At 38.6% G+C, this 26455-nt stretch overlaps 1 protein-coding gene across 1 annotated transcript in view; it reads right to left on the bottom strand.

Moving 5' to 3' along the window:
• The window catches only part of ARHGAP15 (Rho GTPase activating protein 15), a 309324-nt gene that overhangs the window by 133553 nt on the left and 149316 nt on the right, over positions 1-26455 (bottom strand). Inside the window, exons 7-8 of the mRNA XM_085308369.1 lie at positions 25379-25505; positions 2552-2674 (exon numbers count right to left, since the gene is read on the bottom strand). Of these exons, the coding sequence (XP_085164495.1) occupies positions 2552-2674; positions 25379-25505 (250 nt within the window). The remainder of the gene's footprint in view (positions 1-2551; positions 2675-25378; positions 25506-26455) is intronic.

Here is a 26455-nt window from a genome sequence, read left to right as displayed (position 1 = left end):
GAACTTACCACCTTACAATGTATTTACTCATGACTATAATTTACGTGTTAAATTTATTGGAGTTTTGGTTCCAATGTGACATACAATGTAAAAAATCAATATAGATTTGAGAGCTTTATAGTGCCCCTGGCAAATATGAATAGCACTTGATGAAAAGTGAAGGTTTTCACAGCATCTACAGTGCCACTGCATTGGAGTAATTAACACCACACGCTTCATAGATATTTATATCAATTCTTCACTAGCACATAGAACAGCTCTTTGTCAAAAATTTGGTACCAAGATGTCCTGCAAGGCTTTAGACACACTTTTAATATGAGCCCCTATTTTAAGGGATTTACAATTCTGACAGAAGTCTTTCCCTATGGAATAAAAGTTAGTATGCATGTTCTCAGAGTTGGAGGAATTTTTTCTTGTAAAAATTGGTTAACATTTTTTCCCCTAAGAAATGAGCAAATAAATAGTTTTGAGAGGTTTCTGCAACTATTTAATTCACCTTTAGAAAAATCAATAGATGCATTTTATAATATGAAATTTGGCAAGCTTTTAATTTTTAATCTGGATGGTTGCATTTTGTGATTTTAAAAAAATATTCTAATGTGAGCCTAAAAATTAACATTTAAAAGTGGTCTGTGTATAAGCACTGCAACTGCATTTTCATAACATTTTAACAGATTAAGGGATAAACTCTACTGAAGACAATGAAGGAACCTTATCAAATGAGCATTTCACATAGACTTACCGTAGATTGGAATTAAGCCCCGCTAACGAATCCCRCCTCATTTGCATGGCCAAAACCTAATCCTAATGAAACTTCATGGTAGATAACCAACATGTTTTTCTTCAGAGTAACATCACTTTGCTATTAGAAGTGTGCAGGGTACCAATTCTGAGTTCCTATGCCACAACCTACTGCAGAGTATTGGGGGCCCATAGGAGAGTATCCCAGGTAGAACCAAGGTAAGCTTTTGCATKAAGGTTAATGCAATCTTAATGCAATGGTAGCCAAAACCTTCCCTAGAGASATATATATTAGAGGGTGGATTTGAGTTATGCTAAAGAGCCTGGATTTGTTAGCAGGGATCACATCTGATCCCTACGTAACACCGCAGGAGATTCATCAGCCACACTTTATTAAACTTAAAAAAATAAATAAATAAAATAAAATAAATCCAGAAATTAAAAGACTCCAAATTACCAATCTATTACTGTAATAACTGAAACAAACTAACATGATACATTCAAATCCCACCCTCAACCCAAACTGTACTTCAAAGAGGAAAAAAAAAAAAAAAACTCCAATGTGTTAAAATCAGATACTGTAAGTGTTTAGGGACAGATCCTGAAAGTCAGGTGTATGGGTGATGAGTGAGTGTGCACATACACACACTCTCACACCTATGTATATATGGCATTTCTAGAAAGTGTCTATGGAGCTCAGCAGCATAAGCCAGTCATTCAGCCACACAACGGTTTCATATTCTTTAGGCATCTTTGAAGACTTCCTTAGAGTAAGCAATAGTGCGCTGAACTTTGTACGCATCCGTAACGCACGAAGTTGATCCATAATCTCACTTACTGCTCTTCAGACGCGGGCCCAGCTGGGGTTTAACTCCCGAGGGTGCTTCGACGGCGCTGGCTCCGGGCAGGGGAGCTCCGCGCCCGCCGCCAGCACCCCTCGCCGCTTCGGCCACACCACTGGAACCCCTCCCTCCCGAGGACTGACAGGGGCTGCTGGCAAAACACCCCTTTCTAGCCCATTCGCCTGCGCACTTGTGGGTTTCACACATCGTAATTTGGGAGTGCGTAAATTTTTAAAGCGTTATTCCAGACAATATTTGAAAACATGGTTTCGCTTGATTATTAGCGGTCAGAACGCTACCGCCTTCAAGTTAACTACCAGCTTTTCAGGAAAATGCTTACTCCTTGGATAAATGAGCATACTCTTTTTATCCAAGATTCAATTTTTTAAGGAAATGTGAAAGTGATGTCTGACCAACTTAGCAAGAAATTGGAGTATGAAAAAAATCGTAGATTCAAAACAGTTATTATTCACTGGCAAAAATTTTAAGTTGTTAAAATTGGAAAAATGTATTTTGTTGGTGGGTTGGAAAAATAATGGGAGAAGACAGCAGAAAGGATTCCAGCCTACCCTACAAAATAAATTAGTCAGCRTAGCATCCAAAGTTCCTATTTCCTATTCTAAAATATAAAACTATATCAACATTGTTTTCTTAAAAGAAAATGGAGTTGTGCAGCACGTTGGTTTGCAACGTTCATGGTGAGCGGCTGTATTAAATGGAGGGGCTTGCACCACATGCACACCAAAGCAGAAGAACTGGAGACGTGGTCAAATAACACAGACCGACATAAGCGCATGCAGATTTTGTCAGTACAATTCAGCAGTGTACCTTTTCTGAGACACAGCAAGAAAAACACATCTAACAAGGACCTTGTGTCCAATGCACACAGTCATTTACCTGGGAAAGAAAAGGATAAACTCATTCATGAATTGTTAGTTTTACTTTAAGGTACATAAGACAGAACACACCTTTAATTAGTCCCTTTTCTTGCAATGTTTTCAAGGACGGTCTTCGGGAGATAAACTTCTTTAATCTGCTCTTAACTCGATTTCTGTCATTTGTGTCAGAGGCACTGTAGTTCAGTCTGAAAACTAAAGGAAAACAAAAGAGAAAGCTTCAATGATTATATGTTTTTCAACTAATAGTGCTTTGCTCAAATCTCTTTAGGAATACTGGCCATATCCACCTTAGTAAATCAATGCGGTAGGTCAGCAGTACAGCTCGCTGGATAGGACAAAGTGTTTGATTAATATTCTTGTGAATAAACATTGATGAGTTCACTCTGCTGGTTATTCACAGAGTCGTATTATTTATTACTCATAAGGATTTGGATGGCTACCAGTTTACTCACGAAATGTTCACGAATCCCACAAGTTGCACAGGGATGTTTTTTTCAGCTAAAAGTCCCGAGTCAAATGGTGCTGTGCACTGTTAGCTAAATACTACTTGCTGTGAGAAAGGATAGTTACACCACTAGTGAAGGACTGAATTCTCCTGCCAAGATGGATTAAGCATTATATATATATATATTTAATGCAGTTTTAGAAAACATGGCTATATGCCACGAAATGTGTGCAAGATGCATTAATTTATGGAAGGAGAAGTATTCCAGTTCTAATGATTATATTTTATTATATTTAGGCATTTACCAAGCTGAGAAACATTTTGAGTTCAATTTATTCCTGCTCTGTGTCAAAAAGACATAGAAGCCAGCTGCAGAAAATCCCCTRGAGGAAGTTTTGAAAGCATAAATTTAACTTCTTCTCTGCTGAGGTGCTTACAGGGAAACATCACAGCTTTCAAAACAGGCAGTGCTAGTGGAAAAGAGACACCATGGGACATTAAAGGAGGTCCTAGCTCAGCACTCAAGACTATCTCCTCCAGAAGCAAGCAGAGATGCCATGGGAGGACCTTCTCAGAAGGACTTCCAAAACAAGACATTAAAAGATTTCTGACAAATCGCCTGACCCGCAGCACCCTTGTCGAGCCACCCTGTGTCCTGGGCTCTCTTCGCACTGCTGGTCCCCAAAGGTTGAATAGGCAGTAGGCTGGTAGCAATGCAGCCTACCACTGGCAAAGATCTCAAGCTAAGGGAAGGCCGTCTTCTGCTTGCTGGGTAAGGTTCYTCTTTACTGCCTCCCACTCATCCAAAAGGCACTGATGAAAGAAAAGTTTTCCATCTTCTCTTGCAAGAAAAAAGAAAAATCCACAAAAACAGAGCATTCTCCACAAGTCCATCTAGCAGGAGTTGGTCCAGTGTTCCTTCAAYAGAGTTCCTATGTAGTAGCCCTGGATAACTTAGCTGTGGTTACAGAAATGCTGCCTAATCTTCCCTGTCCAGATTGAATCTCCCCTATAATGCAGTACTCGTCGCACACGCATGGAAGAGAAGGAAAATCATGACCTAAATCGTTAGGCTATTTTGTAGCAAGAAGTTTTGCATAAGTTATAAACAGAACCAGAATATTTAAAGGTGCACAATTATAAAACAATGGCAAGCAAAAATAACTAGTTAAGCAACAGTAACAACCCTGGAATATTGTGGTTTACATTACAAATCTGATTTTAACAGCCAAACTTATAAAACGGTTTACGCTTTGCTGTTGTCAAGGGAGAAAAACTTGCCAAATTGTTCATTTTAAGTAAATAGAACATAACCAATTAAGGAAAGCAATATTTAAACACATGCCTATGATGATCAGAGCATAGTTTGCTTCTGATTTCACTACTGATTTTAACAGAAGAGTGCTCCATTTTCCCACAGCACTAAAATGACCCCACAAATACTTCCACAAACTAGTAATCACACAGGACAAATAAAAGGACACTTTACTGGAAAATACACAGCTTGGTACAATAATCCGTCACTTATGAAAAACAGAATTCATATTTTTTAATAGTAGCATTCTTGGAGTGATGTATCATAGAATATAAAGATTAGCATTCAATTGATGATTGGTGCTTTTTTAACATTATAGTTTAGAACTTTTTGTTCAAAATTGAGCAATCCTTGGCAGGGACAAGCAAAAATTCCAAGTCACTTGGCTGTGCTATAAAAAGAACAACAAATGGATGTTTCTAATTCTGCATCCTAACGGTACTTTGAAACAGTGAAGTGAATTGTATTTAGTTTTGTGACTCTCTTATTCCTTAGGGTCATTCCGTCTGCAGCAATTCATATTCAGGTTTGCTTTTCCTTACTTTAAGTGAAGCTTCCCCCATGCAAATGTTGTTGCAGGAGTGAAAATGTCGAAGTCCCTTAAGATGCTTGCTATATTTCCTGTTCCGAAAAATTTGGAAATGTTTTATGCCCACTTGAACTACATTCTTAGCCATAAATATCCACCAGATTTGTTAAGATATTTTAACTGAACTGAACACAGTCCTACTGAAACTGGTAGGGTAGGGGATCTATGATAGCAGGGATCTTCCCTCTCCYAGGAAAGATGCATTAACCCCGCTGGAAGTTTTATACCTGAAACAGCAATTATGGTGTTAAAACTACATCTAGAGGTAGGAATAATTATTGTCAGGGATACTTTTGTATATTTTGCACTGGATTGTATAGTGCTGAGTTCAAAACAGCAAAGCCAATTTTCTTTTTTTAAAAATTTTTCTTATTTCTTATTTTATTCTATTAAGCATGTGTGAGTCATCAGAGGGAAACTCCAAGCATTCCAGAAATTCAAGGGTTTATATAGTATGTTCCAAAACCAAGCTTAGTCAGAAATATTCTCGTTGGGATCTTGTATAGAAATACCCCTTCCCGTGCCAAACCATTCTCGCGATATCCCCATGTTAAAATGACTTTACTTTTATAGTTGCAAATACACAGAGGGCCAAATGTTACTTCCGAGAGAAAAAATGTACTTATAAAACAGAAAAAAAATCAGGATAAACCTTTTTTTTTGTAGTACCGTCTTTTTTAAGTTTCAGGTTCTGGATTTGGCCAGAAGAATCTTTCATTAATGAGAGTTGGCAAACTTCAAACACCATACAAAAGTAGAAAGCGCTTCCACACAGCAGTAGAATAGAATACTTAAGGCTCTAAATTCAAAAAAAATAGTGAAAGAAATCTATTGCTTGTTTTCAAATCCTCCAGCATATAGTACGTGGGTACGTCATTTGATTCATTGTACTGAATAAATTCACATCCTCAGACGAATTCTGAATCTGACTGCACTGACAGAGCCACATAAATGCTTCAAAACCAACACATAAACAGAAGCATAACTCCTCTCTCTCTGCACAGACTCTTCAGCTGATAATTTGCTATTTCTCACTAATCACTTATGAGACAGAAAAAGGAAACACATGCTTGTCCTTGTTGGGACCATTACAATACTTGTAAAGGTGGCCCCAACAGAAAGAACAATACTAGGATAATTTTTTTCCTGCTGGAAATGASTGCAGGACACTTCAACCCACCAGCAAAAACATTACCCGACAGGCTGAATTTCAAATTTGGCCCCCTCAGATCTAAAATACATTTCTAGTGACTATGGCAGAATTTGGTCTCATATTAAATAATTTTTTGTTTCACAGGTAGAAAAGGTATTAACAGATAAATAATAATAATAATAATAATAAAAACCTAAGACCTTTTCCTCAGGCAACTTGCTATCTATCTGCTGTAGAATTAAACTATATTAGAGTCACAGTAGCTTATCACGTTAGGGAAGTGTCATACAAAATGGGTACGAAAAGAAAATAGCATAAAACAGTAGGAACAGAACATTGCGTTAGGAATGAAAGAAGCACTTTTCTGGCTCTCAATGTTTAACAGCATTTTAAGAACATTACCTGAATTGGGGAGGATAACTGTAGGCTAAATCCTAACAAGTCTATTCGAGAGCTTTGATAGGAGAAGACGACAGGCCGAGGGAGAAAAGCAATGGATTATGTTTGAGTCACACAGTTCAACAGCAAAAGCCCCGTATGAATCAACGGGAGTTTTGAGATCTGCCGACGACGAACTGCATGCTATATTTTAACGCATTAAATTGCATATATGAGGTAATGAGAATAAACACAGTGTAATCGGGCTTGAGCAGTGACTAGCAYAGCTGCCCGTGAAGCTGTCAAAGCCTTTCTCCAGGACCCTGGCGTGGGCACGGTTAAGGAACCAGACAGGGCTCTGGCCTCTTCGGGGCACSGATCGTAATTCTCTATGTGACCACTGCGTGCGAGTTCAGCAGGGAAAATTAAACACAAACCATGTACCTAGGCAGTATATTTCCTGGGTGTGATCTTCTGGGCAGGGCCTGTATGGCTCAGAAATGTTTAATATGCTCTGAACAACCCTATATGTTATTGGCAAGGTTTTCTAACTCCATGCAACATGGTCTCACATTCCTTCCAAGGACTTCCATTTCACTCTCAATTTACCAAACATTTATACAAAATCTCGAGGGTTTACCTATGATTAATTCCTGCCAGGTACAGTATATCTGAACRCTTTTAACATGTGTTGAAAGCATTGGGTTTTGAAGAACTATCCATTAATGACTTTCTGAACTGTGACAATGGATATTGACAGTGTTTGTCAGACTAAAGTACTATTGATTGTCTCACATCATGTGTATAGCAAAACCAATTTCTTTCAAGTGCCTCTTCCTAACTGAAATACATTATTATGGTGCCTATCTGTTTATTATAATACCCCAAATTATAGTCTGTAATTCATTTGAATACGAATGGCTCATAGAGAATGAAAACCAGCAGCAGGAGTGGATAGGGCATTAAGAAATTTGAATAGATTTACATTAGTATCTTTTCTTCCATTAGTATTGTTCAGTGGGTAAAAGCACAACAACTGTCCATACTATGCAATTTTGTTTCAATATTCTTGAAGACTTCAAAATTTCTTGAGCTTCTTAAACCTGGAGATGACTTGTAATATAAGGATGACACCTTAGGATTTCATAGTTAGTATTTAACATTTTTTTTCCCAAGGAATAGTAAAACTGACAAGCTTCCCCACTCAAAACACTCAACATATTGATCTAAATCCTGGATACAACTGTCTTTAAACATAGAGGAACAGATCCATGGCCTTACCTGYGATCTCACATGTCTTAACCTAGTCATTTCCTGAAGTGCTTTACAGACTCATGTYCAGAGTCCTCGTAGCATCTTGCAGGAATGAGCTGACGGTGAGCAGGTGATAGGTCTCTGTGACTTTGGATAATGGAAGTGCCAGCCSCATAGCAGTACTATCACATATGTGCAAAAATATTAATTTCAGGGAACTGGAATGCTTAATTATACAGAGTATCTCCTCCTCCTGAAGTACTGTATCTGTGACATGCAGAGGCGTATGGCTGTGCCTATATTCCAGGAGAGACTCTACTTTAAGGACATATAATGAATGCCTCGTGTCATTAAGTTTTATTGCATTTCATCAGAACACGTAATTCAGCATTTTTTCAGGTTTTTGTGGCCTGCAGCAGATTCTTCTACGGAAGGAGCAGTATGTATTATCTTTTGTATAAAAGACCTGYTTTTCAGCCAACACCGGAGTTTTGAGAGGGACAAAACCAAGCCCCAGCCTCCTTCCTTTCTCCTTCGTAACGTTCTGAGATGGAGTCAATAAAGTCTGTTCACTAAGGATAAAGAATTCACTTTACCTACTTCATTGAGCTAAAGACTTTTGTCAGTCATCCTGTTTTATCCCTTGGTGAAGTTCCTGGGCAGGTCTCGCTAGTTATACACACACTAATTACTATTTCCTTTTTGCAGAAGAGTTAAATGAGCAGCAGATAAGTGGCTTGCTCAGAGGCATTACACAAATTATCACTGGGGAAAAATACAGAAATCAGGCATTCTGACCCCTAATGCCTATGTTTGTGACAAGCATTAAGATGACAGGTTTTGTGAATATGCTGCATGGATCCGAAAACTGTGGCACTGGGTGAATGAATGACTGGATATCAGGTGCTAGAAGATGCTAGTAAGATCGTGTTTTAACGGGCACCAAAAGACCTGGAGTTATTCAACTTTACGGCCTTAAACACAGATAATTCCACAGCACGTATATCTGTATTTGCAAATGTTTATGAAGCAAGCTCAGAAATAAACAATAGGAAAAAGAAAACAGTGATTATATAGTACAAATAATTTTGCTGTAATATGACAGCCTAACAACTTAAGTGCTCAGTATTGTCATTATATATTGTGAAATTTGTGTGCATTAGCAGTAAAGATTCAATAAAATGACTGTATAATTCATATTTTTGCATCATGCTCTGGTGCATATAAACTTTTTTTTTTAATTTTGTCTCTCACCAATAATAAAAGGAAATAAATGAATAGAGCGTATTAAATATCATTGTGCACTTATACTGTGAAACAAAAGGGCACTCCTCCCACAGATTTATTTAATGTTGTTTGTAGCATACACATTTAGGAAAATAAAGTAATATTTCTGAACATTGATTGAGCTTATAAAGGAAGATCATAGCAGACTAACCTGATATCTTTCKTTAATAAGATAACTGGTTTTACTTAGAAAAGGGAAATGCAATAGACTAAATCTATTTGGACTTCAGTTATGCATTTGATATGATGCCAAATGGGAAATTATTAGTTAAACTAGACAAGATGGAGAGAAGTAAAACAATAAGCGTGAAGTGACTAAACAAGGTATTAAAATGAGCTTTGCTGAAAGGAGAGCTACTGTATTAGAGGAAAGTTACAAGTGGAATTCCTTAAGAAATACATTAGGAATATACAAAAAATAAAACACCACTTGTTGAGGACTCCAGGCTGGGAGGTACCATCAGTTCGGGAAAGAATCGGGATATCAGACAAAATCTTTGTGACCTGAGACAGGAAGCTGGAGAAACAGGGTTAGACGCAGTACCGGCAAATGCAAGGCCAAACTGTGATTAATAAGAAAAAAWTCTATTGCAAACCGGGAACTCAGTTATCAGAAACAGCAAAATAAGTGAGACAGCTGGGTAAATTAATCGATCATCTGTCCATGGCGAACTACTTAGGAAAAGTGACYGTGAATAAAGCAAATGAGAGACATGAAAGTAGGAGGTGGGTGATGCCAGGCGCTGGTGAAGCGCGGTCAGGATTGCTGTGGGCATCCTAGAGCGCCCCGCTTCTGCCCTGGGGACTCAGCCCCGAAAAGGTACGCACAGCAGCCGCGGGCACTGCCCGCAGAAGGGGCTGCTCAGCTCCCCGAAAGCACCCGGCGAGCTGGGCACGTGCTTGGCGGGCCACCACCCGGCTGAGAAAGGCTGTGACTGCTCCCGATGAATCCGTGGGAGCGGGAACGGGAGCAGGAGAAGAGAGCGGGACAGCAGGGAGGGAGGGGAGCTGTTTAAACTGGAGAACAATGTTGGCACAAGAATAAATGCATATAAACTGGCCATAATACGAAGTTCTAAAGCACCCTGTCAAAGAAGTCATGGAGGCAAATAAAGCTAAAAGAAGTCAAGGCAAAGCTTAATAAATTTATGAAAGGGGATGTATAACATGATACCTCGTGGCTGGAGGCACTGGACTAGATCACTCAGAACATCCTCAGTTTTTTCTTTCCACAATTTTTTTGGTCCTCGTCACCATATTAGAAATACTATTACACACATTTACTTGAATATAAAAACCACAATGCCAGAAATCAATGAGGTTGCTTTATTCATACAGTATGACCAGTTTATGTTCAACTAATGTAAAACATGTGGGACTTGGATGAAATTTGCTTCAGTACACAAAGTCAGATTATTTAGGATCAGGACGAGAGAGTACAGAGTGCTCGGGAAGGGGAAACTGGTCTCTCCCTGCCTGCATCCAGGATTAGGATTCTGGACCCAGCTGCTTGGCCAAAAAAATAAATAAAATAAAATAATAATAATAATAATAATAATAATAATAATAAAGGTACAAAGCTTTTTTTAGCAGCAGTGAGCCAGTACCTCTTCAGGTAAAGAGTGAAATGGCTATAGCTAAATGTTTACAAAGTCAGGAACACAATAGAGTAGCTTTCTGAATTTGATGCACTTCTCTATAGAAAAATAACCAGAGTTGCTAAAATTTCCAGGAAAATATGCAAAAACTCAGTAACCTGGGGGGTCTAACACACAGGACTTGACTAGGAGACCTGTTCTTGACTACCTGAGTGACTCAGTGCCATTCATTTCTCGTGCCAGCATTAGAGTCTCATCCCAGTCTTACTATAAAACATGATGACAGGGAGTATCTGATTAAATTACTTTTGAAGTAGATATAAATAATATAAAAATTATTATTTAAGCAGAATCCCCAAAGAAAGAAAACAAGCATGCAATTAAAAGTTGAGGAAGAGAGAACAAGGAATTGAACACTATTTCCATAAATTTACAACAAGTAATGAGTTCAATTTTTTTTTTTGAATCTGGATTTTTGTTTGTTTTCATATATTGCGGAATATATGTGAATAACTTTCAAATCTTTAAGCTTACCTCCTGGCTGAGTTAATTTAGAAAAAAAATCTTTTTAACCTTTTGCACATAATATGAATATTCATCACTCACATTAAATTGCTCAGACAAAAGGACACATGAGTTATATGGTTCCATATTCTAGCAGGAGCACCAGATAGAGTGCTATGCCAAAAGAAAACTCCTCTGAGTGGTTAAATACTCCGGCGACGTGTGCACTTTTAACTTCAAAACCTACATATAACTCTGCCTTATGCTTTGGAACACAAGCTAATTATCTGCAGAGAACAGGAGAGACTTGGCATTGCTGTATTTATATCACCCTTGCTAAGACTTATACAAATGATTCACATATTTTAATTTAGATACACGCTTGGATACCTTGTTGAATCTTTTATTCAGATCCGACCTTATGGGATCTCTCCAGGAAGAACATTGTACCAGAGAATTTCCTTTTCCCTGAGACTTTTATCAATAATATTTCACAATTCTAAATTTAAAAAGTAAATTGTTTTCAAATTTAATTATATTTCCCATTGCTCTCAGACTGCTGTTATATTCACAACCTGTTATTTTTTGACCCATAATCCTCTAACGCTTCTCASGCAATGAAGGACAAAATTAAACGGYAGTGCATAGGTTATGAAAACCAACATGTTAATATTGCTTATTTCCAATGAGAAGCAGTAACAACATTCATATGTATACTTGCTATTTCAAATCATGAGTATTAGTATATTTTTTTCTATTTTAAAGACAGTAAGTTTAGTATGTGATATTTCATGAAGGAGAGAGCCATACCCATTATCTTTACATCAATCAAAGAATATTTAGCCATAGATCTGATATCCATTTGCTGTACTCTGTTCGTGTGTCCACTCTACCTTATTGAATTATCTTTACCTCAAGTAAATCATTAGAGTAAGTAACCGAATGAAGAGTTACCCATGAGCTCATTTTGAAAGAGAATAATTCAATGAATTAAAGAATCCTTTTCACTTCTTACCTTACGTTAAAGTTCTGGTAAGAATCTCCTATAACTATGTTCACATAAAGGTACAACTTTGAATGACCTTTACTGCCATAAACTTTTTGTTTGTTTGTTTCTAGTTAAATGACTTGTAGTTGTTAAAACACAATTGATTTTTCAAACTTTTCAAACAGTTTTCAACAACTTTTTGTTTTGGCTTATGAGGTAAAGTCAGAGCTGCSCTGCTAGGACACAGGAAAGAGGTCTCTCAGAAGGTGCTTAAAATGACCATAAAAACAAAAAAGCAGAGGAAAGGGAGATTTCGCAGCCTGGCCGGCAGCGCGGCGCGGACTAGGGTCAGGGCTGAGGACCCCCGGGGACCGCGCTCTGCGGGCGGACAAGGGGAGCACAGAAGTGGGCTGCTTGGTCCAGGTACTTCATTGACGGGTGATACTAGCCGCACGTTAAGTCGTAACAGTTTAGTCAGTAAATTTGACTGTGGACCCAAAAGGTCTGATTTCAGTGTTTTTTCTTTAATAAGTTTTTCGTTTCCGTCGACTTTATCAGAAGGTGGTCTTCTAGTACAGATCAAGTCATAAAAGACTACTGTTCAACTACAAAACGGCAGATAGAAACTTTACCCTGTCCTCTCTCCTCCTCATGCTCCTAAACGTGGCTTTTCCCAAGGCGCAGCCCAGTAGAGGAACCAATTTGCTGTCTTTATGCAGCAGAGAGTGACCCAAGACTGCCTGGCTCTCGCGATGGCGCTCGGAGGAGAACAGGCCCGGAGATGCCCCAACGCACGTGGAGACCACGTTGAACGCGATGACGTTTAGTGCTTCTACCAGCCTCCCAAATAGCAGCACTGGAATAAGCCTTCCACACAGGCTTTTCACATGTATTACGTATCTCAGTCTTTCCTGAAATGAAATCAGCCCAGTCAACACTTCTGGACACTTCGATGTGGAATTTGCACGGGTGCACTCACCCTCTGTTTGACCAGCCATGGTTAAAATCAAGACTAAATGTTAAAAAGATACAACAGAAGACTGTTTTAGCTTTAAAATTAATGTTCCAGCTGACAAACTGCACAGGGACTTAACCTACTTTAGAACATATTTAATAGTGTAATTTAGTCTCTAAAAAGAAAAGCACAATAACTAGTGATGGACAAATTTAGAGGTCGAATCTAGTTCAGATAAACATTCAAAAGTTCAGATGTTTAACCAAACCTTATCTTGTCCCTGAAAAGCCTCAAGGGAAAAGCTCTATCAAACATAAGCAAAGCGTGGAAGATTGTGGAAACTTTTCCTCATAGAAAGAAAACTGCATTATCAGGAAACAGCACCTTATAGCAACGCACACGTGTTAAGCAGTTAAGCATCAAAGCAAAAGCAGAACATTTTCAACAAGCTGCTTCACGGAAGTAGCAATATTTGGATGAAATCCAATACAGAGAAAAGAAAATAATATTAAGGGGAAAGATAATACAAATGCAATTAGACTATCAACCAATAAAACTTAATCTGTKCTTGATAGCTGAAACCTTCCAAGGTTAGAATGAATAAGGAAACCAGAGATCAGAGGACTCAGTCTTTTGAAGTCTTGCTGTCCAGATTCTGGGGACCATTATCTGGCTGAGTATTTTAAAGACATTATGAATATTCTGTCCCAGAATAAGAAAGCTTTATTATTATGAATGACCTGTAACATGAGCAGGGAGAGCTACAGACGACTTCCAAGTAGGCAATTGTTTGAGAAAGGTAGATTTTGCTCTCTAAATTAGTTTTCTGGACTAACAGCCACAAAATAAAAAATGTATTTTCAAAGAACATTTTCACTTGTGGGTCATTAATAACAGAAAATATGACTCTAACAGATTCCTCTCCATCCTTGCATTCCCCAGTCCCAAATGATTTTTAAAAAAAGCAATCAGGTCAGAAGAGCCCATTGCTACGTCTTGCCTGGCATTGTTTCTCATGCAGCACACAATATCTGCTATAATACTCCAGGGAAAAGTAAAATTCAGACAAATGATGCAGCAAATCAATTGTGCTTCTGGAGCCCTTCATTTTCTTTCCCTTTCCCCATGTTCCCATCTTGACTCCTCTCTGCTTAAACCCATCCCTCACCTTTTCTTCTGTCTCCCTCCCTGCAAGCCACTTYTTATTTACTTTTCTAAACACTGAACTCCAAATCTGAACTATTATATGCCCAGAATCTGATATCTATCAAAAGTCTTTTTATTTTTAATAGAGGCTGTCTAACTTTCAGTTTAGACTTGTCCAACATATAACCTTTATTGTGAGCACAGTCGCAACAATAAATCAAGTATTGAACTATTTGTAATTGTGCCTTAATGTCAGCACTGCCCTGGCTCCATCAAAATCAATGATCTTCAGATATCACTGTGTAAATATTCAGATATTGCAATATTTTCATTATATCTCTGTTAGTTTTTTGTGCTACATATTGATTTTCACTTAGCTAGATGTCAGCTGAAATACCTTTAGTTTCAGAAGAAAAGAATGGAGGAGCTTTATAGGACCCTATAATTATCATCTTAATATTAGATAGACAAGAAAGATATATATATACACATATATTTTGACATAAGATTATACACAAAGYCTGTTTTTGAAGGAACAAAGCTCCTAAAGTTCTTGGAAGCCATTTCAACGAGACAAAGACTTTGATTTATATCTACATCCCACATAGAAGAGGGCCAAAGAGTAATCTTGAGATCATCATCTGCAGTAAATTTTTAGCTGACTTTCTGGCTTTTCCAGCTAGCTTTTCTCAAGACAAAGCCTGAGTGCAATTCAGGAGCTGATTTACTCCAGAGAGCACATTTACCCCCAAAAGTGTATTATGGGCAAGACTGCACCAGGTTTGTCKCCCTACACCATAATCTGCCATTCAACCTCTAATCAGAGAAGGTGTTTTACCTTCAAGCACAAACTTACATGCCCGTAAATCAGACACTTTCAGCACAACGCTCTGAAAACACCAGGCTAGTGGGATGCATACGACCATCAACTTACATCAGAGACCTTGAAACGAAAATGCGTGCACACACACACACRTTAGGGTCACCAGGCATCACGGGGTGACCAAAGAAGACTTAAAGAAAAGCGCTATATGACCAGGACACAGCTAGTTTGTCCTAAAGGCAGCTAGCACTTGGCAATGTGGACGCAAGCCATTTGTCACTGCACCCTCAGGACTGGCTGAAGTACTAYTGGTACAGCACACAAAGTTAAAACTTCGCTTGCTCTGATTTATTCCAATTTATCTATTCCAAAGCCTATTTAATGACAAATGATCCAAGCTGCACCYGACTCCTCTCCTTTCTAACCTGCTGACATCTGGCTAACTTTTCCTCAGCCTCTGAGTTCCTAGACTGGACTATAAGTTTCTCCAGCAGAGGTGACTATAAAACCTACAATCAATATATGATGTATAAAGCTTTAAGTACATGCACGCAAACATACTTTCTCTAGCACAASTTCATACCTGTCTGCTTTTTAAACCATACTTATGTTCTGGACAAGGTGTGAAAAATTCCATGATGCTTAATAAGCCTTTTTCCCCTCTAAGAATTTTCCAAATGCTTAGTTTATCTCCCCTTGGGAATTTTAAACTCCTTTAATTCTCATCTATTTTAAATGTGTTGTCTGACAAGAGCTGCTCAGTTTCTGTATGAGTGTTACTTTTGCACATAAATTGAATACCTTAAAAATTATTTCCACAAACTGTCCTTGCATGTAAAAACACATTTGATATGCTATAAAAAGGCTGAAGGCAGGCCTACCCTTTGGTTTTCACTGCCACTGCACTGGTTGCAAAAGATTAAAGGACAGAAGGACCTAGGTGTTCTAGCTAGTTTTACTTCTAAATCACTGTGAAGTGGCCACAAAACAGGCAAATGCAACACCTAAGATGTCTCAGGAGGGCCATTTCCATGCGGAAGCGTGAAATCCATTTTACCCAGCTCCAGGAAGAGCTTGCCCATGGGCAAGAAATAAGAAGCGAAACTGGGGCAGATTCGAAAAAGGGCTATTAGGATGATCAGGAAACAGAGCAGCAGCTGATCTTTGGCAAGAAGACCGCAAATCTTGGCTASCTTAATGTAGCAGCACAACGCGGGAGGAGGACTGGGACTGCTGTTGGTAGCTCTGTTTGGGGAAGAAAACCTGCGATGGAAAAGAACTGCTGGAAACAAAGGGCAAACTAAATGCTGACACAAGAACACATTTGTTACATCTAAATTGACCACAAGTCAATTTRGGCTGAAAATTAGAAGAATGGTTTCAGCACAAGAACAGCAAAGTTCTGCAACATTCTTCCAGCATGAGCAGAGGGGCAAAAGCATTATTACCGAATTTCATTAATTATGAAAGAAATCAAATGAGGTAGTTGTTTTCAATAACCAGGGAATTGCCTCAATGCCATAAAAAGTCTGTCTGAGGAAGATAATGCTATGTTACACTTTTCAATAGCAGCAACGCAAGTGGATCCCTCCTGGGTGAATCCTGGGCACACTTAAGACAATGGCCAATGGAATTAATTAAACGGAGCCAAATATCCTTCCTAGTGAGGGGAACTGCTCATATGYCACAGCCTTCTCTTAACAGTCAGGATTTAAAGCCAGCTAGTTGGAACCTTTTCCTTCATTGAGAAAGAGCGCAGTGTTTAACCCTTCAGTGGCAACAGCTCTTTGCTTTTTAGGGCTACCATTGCCATGGCTATGGATGGGAAGAGCAGGCTCCGCTGCGCACACGCGTACAGCACCAAGAAGGTCCCTCGTGCAAGCTGTGCAGCCATGAAACATCTCACCGACCTCCCCAGCGCACCCACAGAAGAACCTATTGCTAATGAAGAAGCTCTTCTGTCCCTCCCACGATGATATCTCACCCACTGACACAGGGAGAGGGCTCCTTTATCATAACATAACYTCAAACAGCCATGGAAGTCGCTCCGGTGGATCAAAAAGCTATACTGGTTATTATGGAGTTCACCTTTTAAAGAAAGTAGGTTTAGTAAAAATATTTCACACCAGGGGAAGTTTTTAAGTGCTCCAATCACACGCGCTTCTCTAACACGCTTGTCCTCAAACTGTTTATCTGGCACGTCAGCAGGCAGCTGGTGGAACGAATAGGAGAACCTCGAAAGCACATTCATTTTTAAAGCGCTAATACACCCAGTCCAAGCGACAGTAATGTGCTTCCATCCGTTAAGCTCCTCTTTAAATATTTGGGATTGGAGGTCATAATTTAAATGAAATACATCCTCCAACCTGGAAGGTATAAACATTCGAATGATTTCTCCATCAGGAAAAAGGTAAGTCTGGCCAGTAAGTAATCCTATCTGGAGACTGATTTACAGTATCCCTAATTCAGTTTAATTTAGACTTTTATAACCTAAAAACCTGCTTATTTCTGTCACATTCCTCCCACAGTACCAGGAGGATTGCATCTGGATTAGTTATAAATAGCAGTGAAACCTCAGAATACAGTGCAGTTTGAGAATCATTTTTCTGGCTACAAACTTGCAATCAGGGTAGTCATTTCAATAATTATCATGAGAGGTTTCAAAATTATGGCACGCAGAAGTGACAGAGAGCTCTGCTGACTATTCCCTTTCCAAAGAGCAAAGCTCAACAAGTCACTGTCATTTGTTCTAATTCTGACCTCTCTCCAAAGCCAGTAGTTTAAAATATTTCTCATTGTAATGCAAATGCCTGTATTTAGCTGCTTTCAGTTTAAGAATGAGGCTATATTCTTTCCCTACGCAGGAGAGAAGAAGAAAACGACAAAAACGGAGATGTGCACAAGTGATGGGGGGTCAAACAGATGCAACTGCCTCTGTGTATTGTCTATTGCTGTAAACAATAAAAATCACAGCAATTTGCAAATGTGCCTCAAACGTTATTTTGAATAAATGAATTAAGAGACTGGACCAATGTGGTGCAAGCCACGTTTGATAGTGGAGCTTAAAAGTGGCAGGAGTCAGAGTAAATATCCCAGTTTCAGAGAAACCCACCTCCCTTTTATAACATGGAACTTGCAGAACCGCTTGCCTCCAGTAATACACAAAATGCTGATATGCTGCCCAGGATGGCTTTGCAATTGCTTTTTCTGAAGCAATCATTTGTGGGGAGAAAAAAAAAATCTCTACACAACTTTTCAAAATGTATCTGTCTTAAATACTCTCACAATATGTGTAGTCCATTAGGAAAATAGGAAAAAAAGTTAGATTAATCATGACCATCCAGTATCTTCTTGCTCCCATACCAAATTTATCTTGAGGGTACATGTAGGAGTTTATTTTGTTAAGAAAAAAATATGGTGTCTCTCTTCTTGGGAACAAAGAAGAAATATGGATTTGTAACCCTCTTTTTTTTTTTTTTTTTTTTTTTTTTTTTTAACTTAAGTCCTTCTGTAGAGTTTTGAACAAGCCTAAAGAGATTTTAAGACAGACATTTTGTATTATAATATTCCCATGGGTCATATGTATGATCATCTCTACTAAAGCTCCTTTCAGTCCCAGTCGAATAAATATGCATTTTATTTCACTAATCTTGAAACAACAGGAATAAAGTTTACCCAGGTCTTTTATACCTCAGAGAACAAAACAAATACTACAAATCTTTAGAGAGAAAGGATATACAAAAGGGCTTGAGGTGAATGTTTCAAAGCAAATACTCTTTAAATGATGTGCAAATTATTTCAGCACTTGAACATGATTTATGAAAGGGGATTAGTCCACTGAAACAAGAACCCGGTTTAAACTGTTGGGTTTCAAAGTCAAAGATGAGAAGTGTTTGCTGGAAAAGGCAGAATAAGCCAGATAGCAATCTACAGTGAGGATTTCTGATTGATTTTCTTTAACTAACTCAATCTTACATTAGCTATCTCTGTCATTCATACTTATCTGTAGTGGGCAGTATAAAATGCTTCTTTTATGCCACAATTCTCCATAAAAATGAAGTATGCAATAGTGATAATTAAGTAATAATGAGGTAATTAATAACTCGGTGACTAGCTCACTATTTACCAGCATGCCCCATAAACGAGCACAAGGAATACGAAACAATTAAAGATTATCCGGGCTCAGACAGATAACTTCAGCAGAGTTGTGTGCCAGTGAGCAGACCAAMGAGTCACAGGTCACATCTATAATAATACATTATATTATATTGTAATATTCCCACACACTCTTCAAGTAATGGGTAGGAGCTACTCTTAAGTACTAGAAAAATGATCACTTTTATGTAATTGTAAAGATTAATAAGTGAGCTAACTTCTCATGGCTCTATAATGATTCTGCTGTTCTGGTAGGTAAAGGAAAATTTAATGATCCTGTTCAGATATGATTAATATCTAACTTTTTCCTGACTGAAAATCTGGACTTGGTTCAATAAAAATGAATTAAGAGAACATGCACTGATTTCCCTGCCAAACGTTTATATGGAAGTTGGTTATGCCCAATTTAAAAATATGCTTTTTCAACCCAAATAGTAAACTTTGGAAGGATTTTGGAAAGTACCATAAAAATGAAATAAAGAACTGAAGAAACATTATAATTGATCTGATATAGTAACAAGTACAAAATGGAGGCAGAATGTTCAAAATCAGGATTTTTTTTTCTTTTTGATCAGCTCTGATTTTGAGTGTAATATAATCTCATATTATCAAGAGATGACACAATTTGTTTCTGAATTTGTCATGTTTTGTTCCCAAAATGCCAATATCAATACTTCTTAGCTGTTGAAATCAGTATTTCCCTAGGCTTTAAGACAATAGCAAACCTACAGCAAGTTTTATAGTAAAATATAATAGTAAAATTGAGTCAAAAAATAAGTTTAGTTTCCCAAGTCCAAGTGAATGCTCCTACATGCCACAAACAGCATGTTGTATTTTCTTTTTGTGTTTTCTTTAAGTATCTGAAGCTGACWACAGTGCTGTTGGTGCTATAAAAAATAAATACCACAAATATATAAGATGTGCAGTAGCAAAACTAACGTTGCAGGAGAAAGCTGTATATTTGCACGTAGCTTTAATTTTGCTTTCTGTTTTAATTGCTGTCATTGCTAATGTTGCACTAATATACATCACTGCTTTATATTTCTTGGTTTTATTAAACACAATAAAACTGACCTACACATAATGCTAACATTGTAATCAAATAATATTAACTAAATAGTGTCCATTTGGCTTTGAACTTCACATCTAACTGAAATAAATGGGCTGGGAAGGGGAAGGAATTCATACCTCATTGAAGCTAACAAAGAAATCAAGCGGCTTCCCACTTTTGCTGCGCTAATTAGGCCCTTGATCGCAGAAGTAACCCTATGTGGGTAGCAGACCCCATCAAGAGACGGCCCCAGAGMGGAAATGTTATTCAGCGCGACCAAGGACTGCAGGATCTGGCCCTCAGGAAGTTGCAGGGAGTTGGTAAAAAGTCTCACTAATTCACAACCCACCGTGCTCTTAATTTGTTAAAAAAAACAGAAAGAGAGAAAATCACGCACGCTCCTTTCTGAGCATTGCCTGTAATTAGGTGGCCTTTTCCTGGGCATGCTAAACAACACTTTAAATAAGTTCCTGGCTTTTTTTCTCCTGTTATTATACAGCTGAAGCCATGTAAATACATGTGTTTCCCCCCCGGTAACCAATCTCTTCGTGCCCTAGCAAACGATACCCTCAGCACCACGGTGTGTAGGCGCAGAAACAGCAGCGTAGCTTTGATACGTGCGGGGACAAACTTCAAACTCTCCAGCGAAGCCTCTGAAGAAGCCTTAGTCAGGTAAGGAGTAAATGCAACAGGAAGCCAGAAAGGGTTAAGGCTCCACTGGCTCCTCCAGGTCTTAGCTCACCTCTACTGAGAGACTGAGATTTGTTTGGTTTTTTTTTTCCCCCACATTGTTCAATCTTAATTATCTGCAAACTGCATTCAAAGATGATTTGGGGTGTTTTAGTAATCACTTAGCAATATTTACATGGTACATTTCAAGTTTCAAAATTCAATCTCAATATAAGAGAAAGAAATAAGCAACTCTGGGCAGTTTTAAAATGTGCATATTCCTCGTTTAAGTACAAAGGACGGAATGCCTAACCTACATCTTTCTTTCTTAGAAATCTAAGCAGATTTCAGAGCACCGATGACTTGGTAGTAAATATTTCTGAATGCAAATGAAACTTATGACCTACAGGTTCTTTTTTCTTTTTTCTTTTTTTTTTTCACTATTAAGCGAGGAGTTGCGAGACACACGCTGACGAACACCTACACGGCAGCCGTTCCCTCGGGAAGCCTGGGAGCRCCGCAGCAGCGCAGAGCTACGCTACGCTGCCGTCTAGGACTAGAAAGGCCCACGACTCCCGGTTGAAACTGCAAGAGGAATTTAGGTAAGCAGAATACCACTATTTGAGTTGGACTGCGGCCAGGGAGCCCGGGATAACGCCCCGATCCTAATGAAGAGTGGAAAGGAATCCCAAGCCTGCTCTTTAATATGCATGACATGTCGGGTGTACTGTCAACTTTTCCTTCCACCCCCTCTTTTGTCCGCTTTTTCCACCTGTTGCAACTTGTCCTTATTCAGAGCGGAGCCCTCCGGGACGGGAATTGTCCCGCTCGTGGGTCCCATTGTGCCTAGAACAAGGAATCCCAGACTACAGCTATTAAGATACTAAAGCAATAACAAATAACATAATACTACGCAATCCATTAGGACTTTCCGCTTTACCGATATTTTTTAAATCCCTGTGCTCTGGTTGTGGCTTCCAAGCGTCGGATTTAAATATAGAGGAGACTGCACGGGATCCATAGCATGGCTGCATGACTAACCGCTGGATTTCCAGCAAAGTGCTCTTGCAGATAAAAGAAAAATATGCGAGTAGAAACAATAAAAATAATGCAATTCAATCTTATCAATTCAGCCAGTTCCAGCTTTTATATGGCAAAACAAGGATATCAAATTGCATTTATCTAATATCACAGATTTTTTAAATGTCTAAAATATTTAATTATTTTGCTTTGGCAGTCTAAGGCTGAGGAACAGATTACTGTTCCCACTACATAAGGAAATAACTGACAACAATTAGTATTTATTCTTGTTGCTTTTGTAATAAAAATAGAATTCCATCACTTTCAAGGAAATCTAAAATATTAATAAGAATGTGATGAACTGAGTAAACRTGACGCCATAAGGGAATGATGGAAATACAGTGCTTTTGGAATGTATTGCATTACCAAGCTTGTGATTGTGCATTTTGACAAGAGCAGCCCTCAGACTGATACAGCAGCCAAAGGGCACTCTTCCTACCGCRAAGCCGTTTGTTCCCCTTCGGAAASGGGSAGRAGAAGGGGAATTGATCCCCTCCGACAATCGATAGCCCCCGGAGCGCAGCCTCTTCCACAGGAGGTCACTGCCGAGGACACAAAGTCCCAGAGAAGGACCCAAACGCACCCTACGAAGCCACCACGTGCAGAGAAAAGCCACCCTTTACGTGACCACCATGAGCAGCGATAGCATCTCTGCTTTYGGTCCAACCCAGGCACGCTGTTCCCGTCTGGCCTATATTTAACCCGGCAGACCACCTACCAGCAGGCTCGGTTGCAACTGGTGGCAACTAAGTTGAGTTTCTGCAGGAAACCTTAGGAAAAAGGCTACAGTCTGAATGATAATGAAATTTTCTGGAAATTATGAAATCTGGCTGGCTGGGACAATACTTCTTCATGTAAAAAGGAGTGGGTTTGCAGGCCATGTTTCTTGCACCAAAAGTCTACGTCCTCTAATGCAGGAGTCCGCTAGAGTAAAAAAAAAATGCTCTTTCTGACTAAGCATTAGCTGCATAAATTAAATCACTGAAATAGTTGGCATCATAAAATAAAGAGCAATCTTTTCCCACACATTTGAAAGGAGGATCACAGATACTTTAGATATTGCTGATAATGTTTCCCAAGGCCATCCTTGGCTATTTCTTAGTTCAAGAGAACTTCAAGTAAAATCGGAGTTGAATCCAAACTAGATGAGAGGTCACTGAAAAGCTGTATGACCATGAAGACGGTCACTCTGTGCATTCTGTAAATTGAGTCTGGCAGTCTGAGCCCAATTTCCAAAGAAACTAGTGCCTAGAACTCAAAAAGCACCACTGMTGATTACCATTTGTCCTTGTAATCTAAGCAGAAGCAATTAGGATTAAGCGTAAAAACTAAATTCCTGCGACTAGTCTCTAGAGGCAGTCTCCCCAGTTCGAAATTAAAGAGAAAATCCCTGGAACACTTTGGATAGAAATACCTGTCTTCTATGTACTCGTGCTGCTAAAAAATAAAAAATAAAAATAAAAAATAAAAAAAAAATCAGTAGTATCTCGTCCAAAATTCTGGAATATTTTTACAACCCTTAAAATGTACAGAAGGAAGGTACGAATGAATCTGAACTGTCTGAATATTCCATTAAAGATTATCAGGGGGTGGTGATGGCCTGCTAACACACAGTTGCCTTTCTTCTGTGTCGAACTGAATGAGATTTAAGCCAACTTTTCACAATCTCCTTTGTCTGGATTTGACACTGGCAGCAGTCAATAAGATAAGAGCACTACAAAATTATAAAATCATTAAACTTTGTAATAACTTCATAAACACACTTGCAGCTATTGCACATATCTTCTCTGTGCTTTGCAGTAAAACTGGACAATGAAACGACCACCTGTTAACTGCTAACAATGTGTCATTACCAGTTCTCATGCCTTTTTAAAGCAATTTTGGCTCTAGCTGCCGATAATTCTGGCTACGATACTTGTGTGAACATTAAGGGCACAGAAAGCCAAAGGCAGAAAACTGACAATACAGTTTGTGCTTAGACTACTAATAAGTAAGTGAATAATATGATTTTTCTAATTCCACATAATTACTTGATCTCAAGGGGCCAAAAAAAGTTCTGAATACATATTTCAGAAGCAATCCAATCCGCAGTATTTAAATAYGAGCTTCGATTCAGTGAGATTTCACAGCAGATATTTTCACATTTCTTAATATTTTAAATAGCCTTTAACAAAACGGAGGTTATTCACAATTCTCTGAGGTTTGAAAAGAAATTTAGACTAGGTCTATGAGATTGCACATGTTCATTTCTTTCTGTTTTGTCCGATAAATTATCGATTAAAGGTATTTGAGAAGTCAAAATAAATAAATAAATGAATAATCAATCCTCAAGTGATGAGACAGATTTGGATAGTAGCCACAACAGGAACAGAATCAGGCCCTCAAACTTACCATTCACTCAGTCTTATTTTCCTTGCTCTGAAAAACACAGTGTAACATGAAGTATGAAGATATTGGGATAATTTTTGCAAGCTACATCCAGGCTACTTTATATTATATTAGAGAAAGAAAACCCTTAAAAAAATCTCCAAGATAAGAGATAACTACAAATAACTACAAAAAGCTCTAGTCTGCAAAAATTTGCTATTTAATGAATGTCTGCACTTGTGCGTGTGTGTGCGTATGCATACTTGTGTATATATTTGTGATTATGTGGATAATTATCATCAAAAAAAGCTATGCTGGGACTTTGGAATGCAGCTATTTCTTCAACATCTAAGGCTTCGATCCTACAGCAAAGTGTAATCAGGCAAATTCCTGCACCGCCTTCCACTACCTACAGGTAGGGTCTAAAGCTGTCACGGCGGTTACGTTAGAAGCAGTATGTGAATCTCCTGCTGAACAAAGAAAAAAAGCAAAGATACAAGAGAGAGTGCAAAAATTAAAAAATGCTGAGCGAGTGATTCGGGGTCACCACTTGCTCCTGCTTCTGGTGCCTACAATATCACCATGAACATCTGAGCACAAACCGGGAAGGCAAAGTCCCGGTGGACTCGAACACAACACTATTTAGGTTCAGATCACTTTCTTTTCTAGTCTTACTAACACAAATCAACTTTGATCCCCRGAATTTAGCTCCCATAACTCTATAGATTGTTCATTCCAGAGGATATGCCAGATCATTAAGTAATTCGCTGTAAAAATATATAACAGAAAGAATTACTCAAGCAATTTGAGGCATTTTACTAAAATGGAAACAAAGCCACTGCAATAGAACATTAGCAGAAGGCTCGTGTTGCTTATTTTTAAGAAATAAATGGCTTGAATAAGTCTTTGCTCCCAAACAAATTTATTTTGCTTAGGAGAGAATGTCACCCTTTAAAAGTATGGAGCTAGTAACTGCCTTCACTTAAATGCAAGTTATGTATATCAGCACAGAAAACATTCAGTTTTAAAATTCTCAAGTGATCTTCCCTACATTTTGTATGTAATAAAAATTATCTTACCCATATGATGGCAAATTTATTTAAAAAACAATGAAAAATTAGTTAAGGAAAGAAACTTACTTAAAGATTTTCTGTGTTCAGCCTTTGGTTCTTTGGATTCAGTATCTAAGCTATTCAGTAATTCGATGCTGGAGGATCTTCCGAGTTTGAACTCCAAATTTCTTGAGGTAGAACTCTTTTCTTTGGACTGAAAAAAGAACATATATATATATATATACACATATATGTGTGTGTGTGTGTGTGTGTCCATATGTATGTGTACGTTTGCAATAAAATTATTATATGTAAGAACGGAATAAGAAATTACGGAATGCCAATACAGAATCAGAAACTGATTCAGAAATGCATACAGCAAGTGATGCAGTGAGCATATAATTTAAGGAAAATATGATGCAAAATTTGTTCCTCATATGGCAGTTCTTTTATACTCCTTACAGACTGATCCTGATTTCTCACCTAAATTCCCATCTAAGTTAGGAAAACCAAAGGCCTACTTCTTTAGGCCTCAGAGACCGAAATGATTTCTACATTGCATGGGTTATTTCTTAATTATTGCAAAGAGGAAGGGTGCTCAAGTTATCTTCTTGTTTTAGATATTTGCAGTGTTCGGATACAGTTGTCTCAAATATTGTTGCAGATTTGGGGTTGAATTCTGTCGGCGTAAATTTAGGAAAGAGCTACTGCTTTAATTCACTGACAGTCGGGGGGCATTAATGATCCCAATTCTTCACAAAAGAAGAAATGAAAGACAGAAGAGAAGAAAGGAGATGTTATTTTGGCTGACGACACTTATCCTCCCGAGGAATTAGATCGGGCAAGGCGCAGCCCTCCCACCGGCCTCCCCGCGCACCCGTTCGAAGCAGCGGACGCCCACGTAAGSCTCACTGCACGCTCTTCGGTGGTGTTGGGTCCTGCTCAAACACAAAACCGCACCTGGGGCAAGCCGCCCCGGGCGTTAGCGCTACTCTAATTATATTTCGAAACGCAAAGGGCTGGTTCTGGACTGCGAGTCGTCCCCGCTTTGGCTCGCTCTGCTCCTCACGGCCGCCCGAGCCAGCCTTTTACCTCTTGCAGAGAGGCACTAAAAAATAAGTGAGTCTATCAGATGTTTAGCTGAATCGCATGCAACAAAAAAAA

This window comes from Rhea americana, unplaced genomic scaffold (assembly GCF_003343005.1).
Source record: "Rhea americana isolate MKP2758 unplaced genomic scaffold, rheAme1 scaffold_105, whole genome shotgun sequence".
NCBI classification, from domain to species: Eukaryota; Metazoa; Chordata; class Aves; order Rheiformes; family Rheidae; genus Rhea; species Rhea americana.
This window is presented reverse-complemented; position numbering and strand designations above follow the sequence as displayed.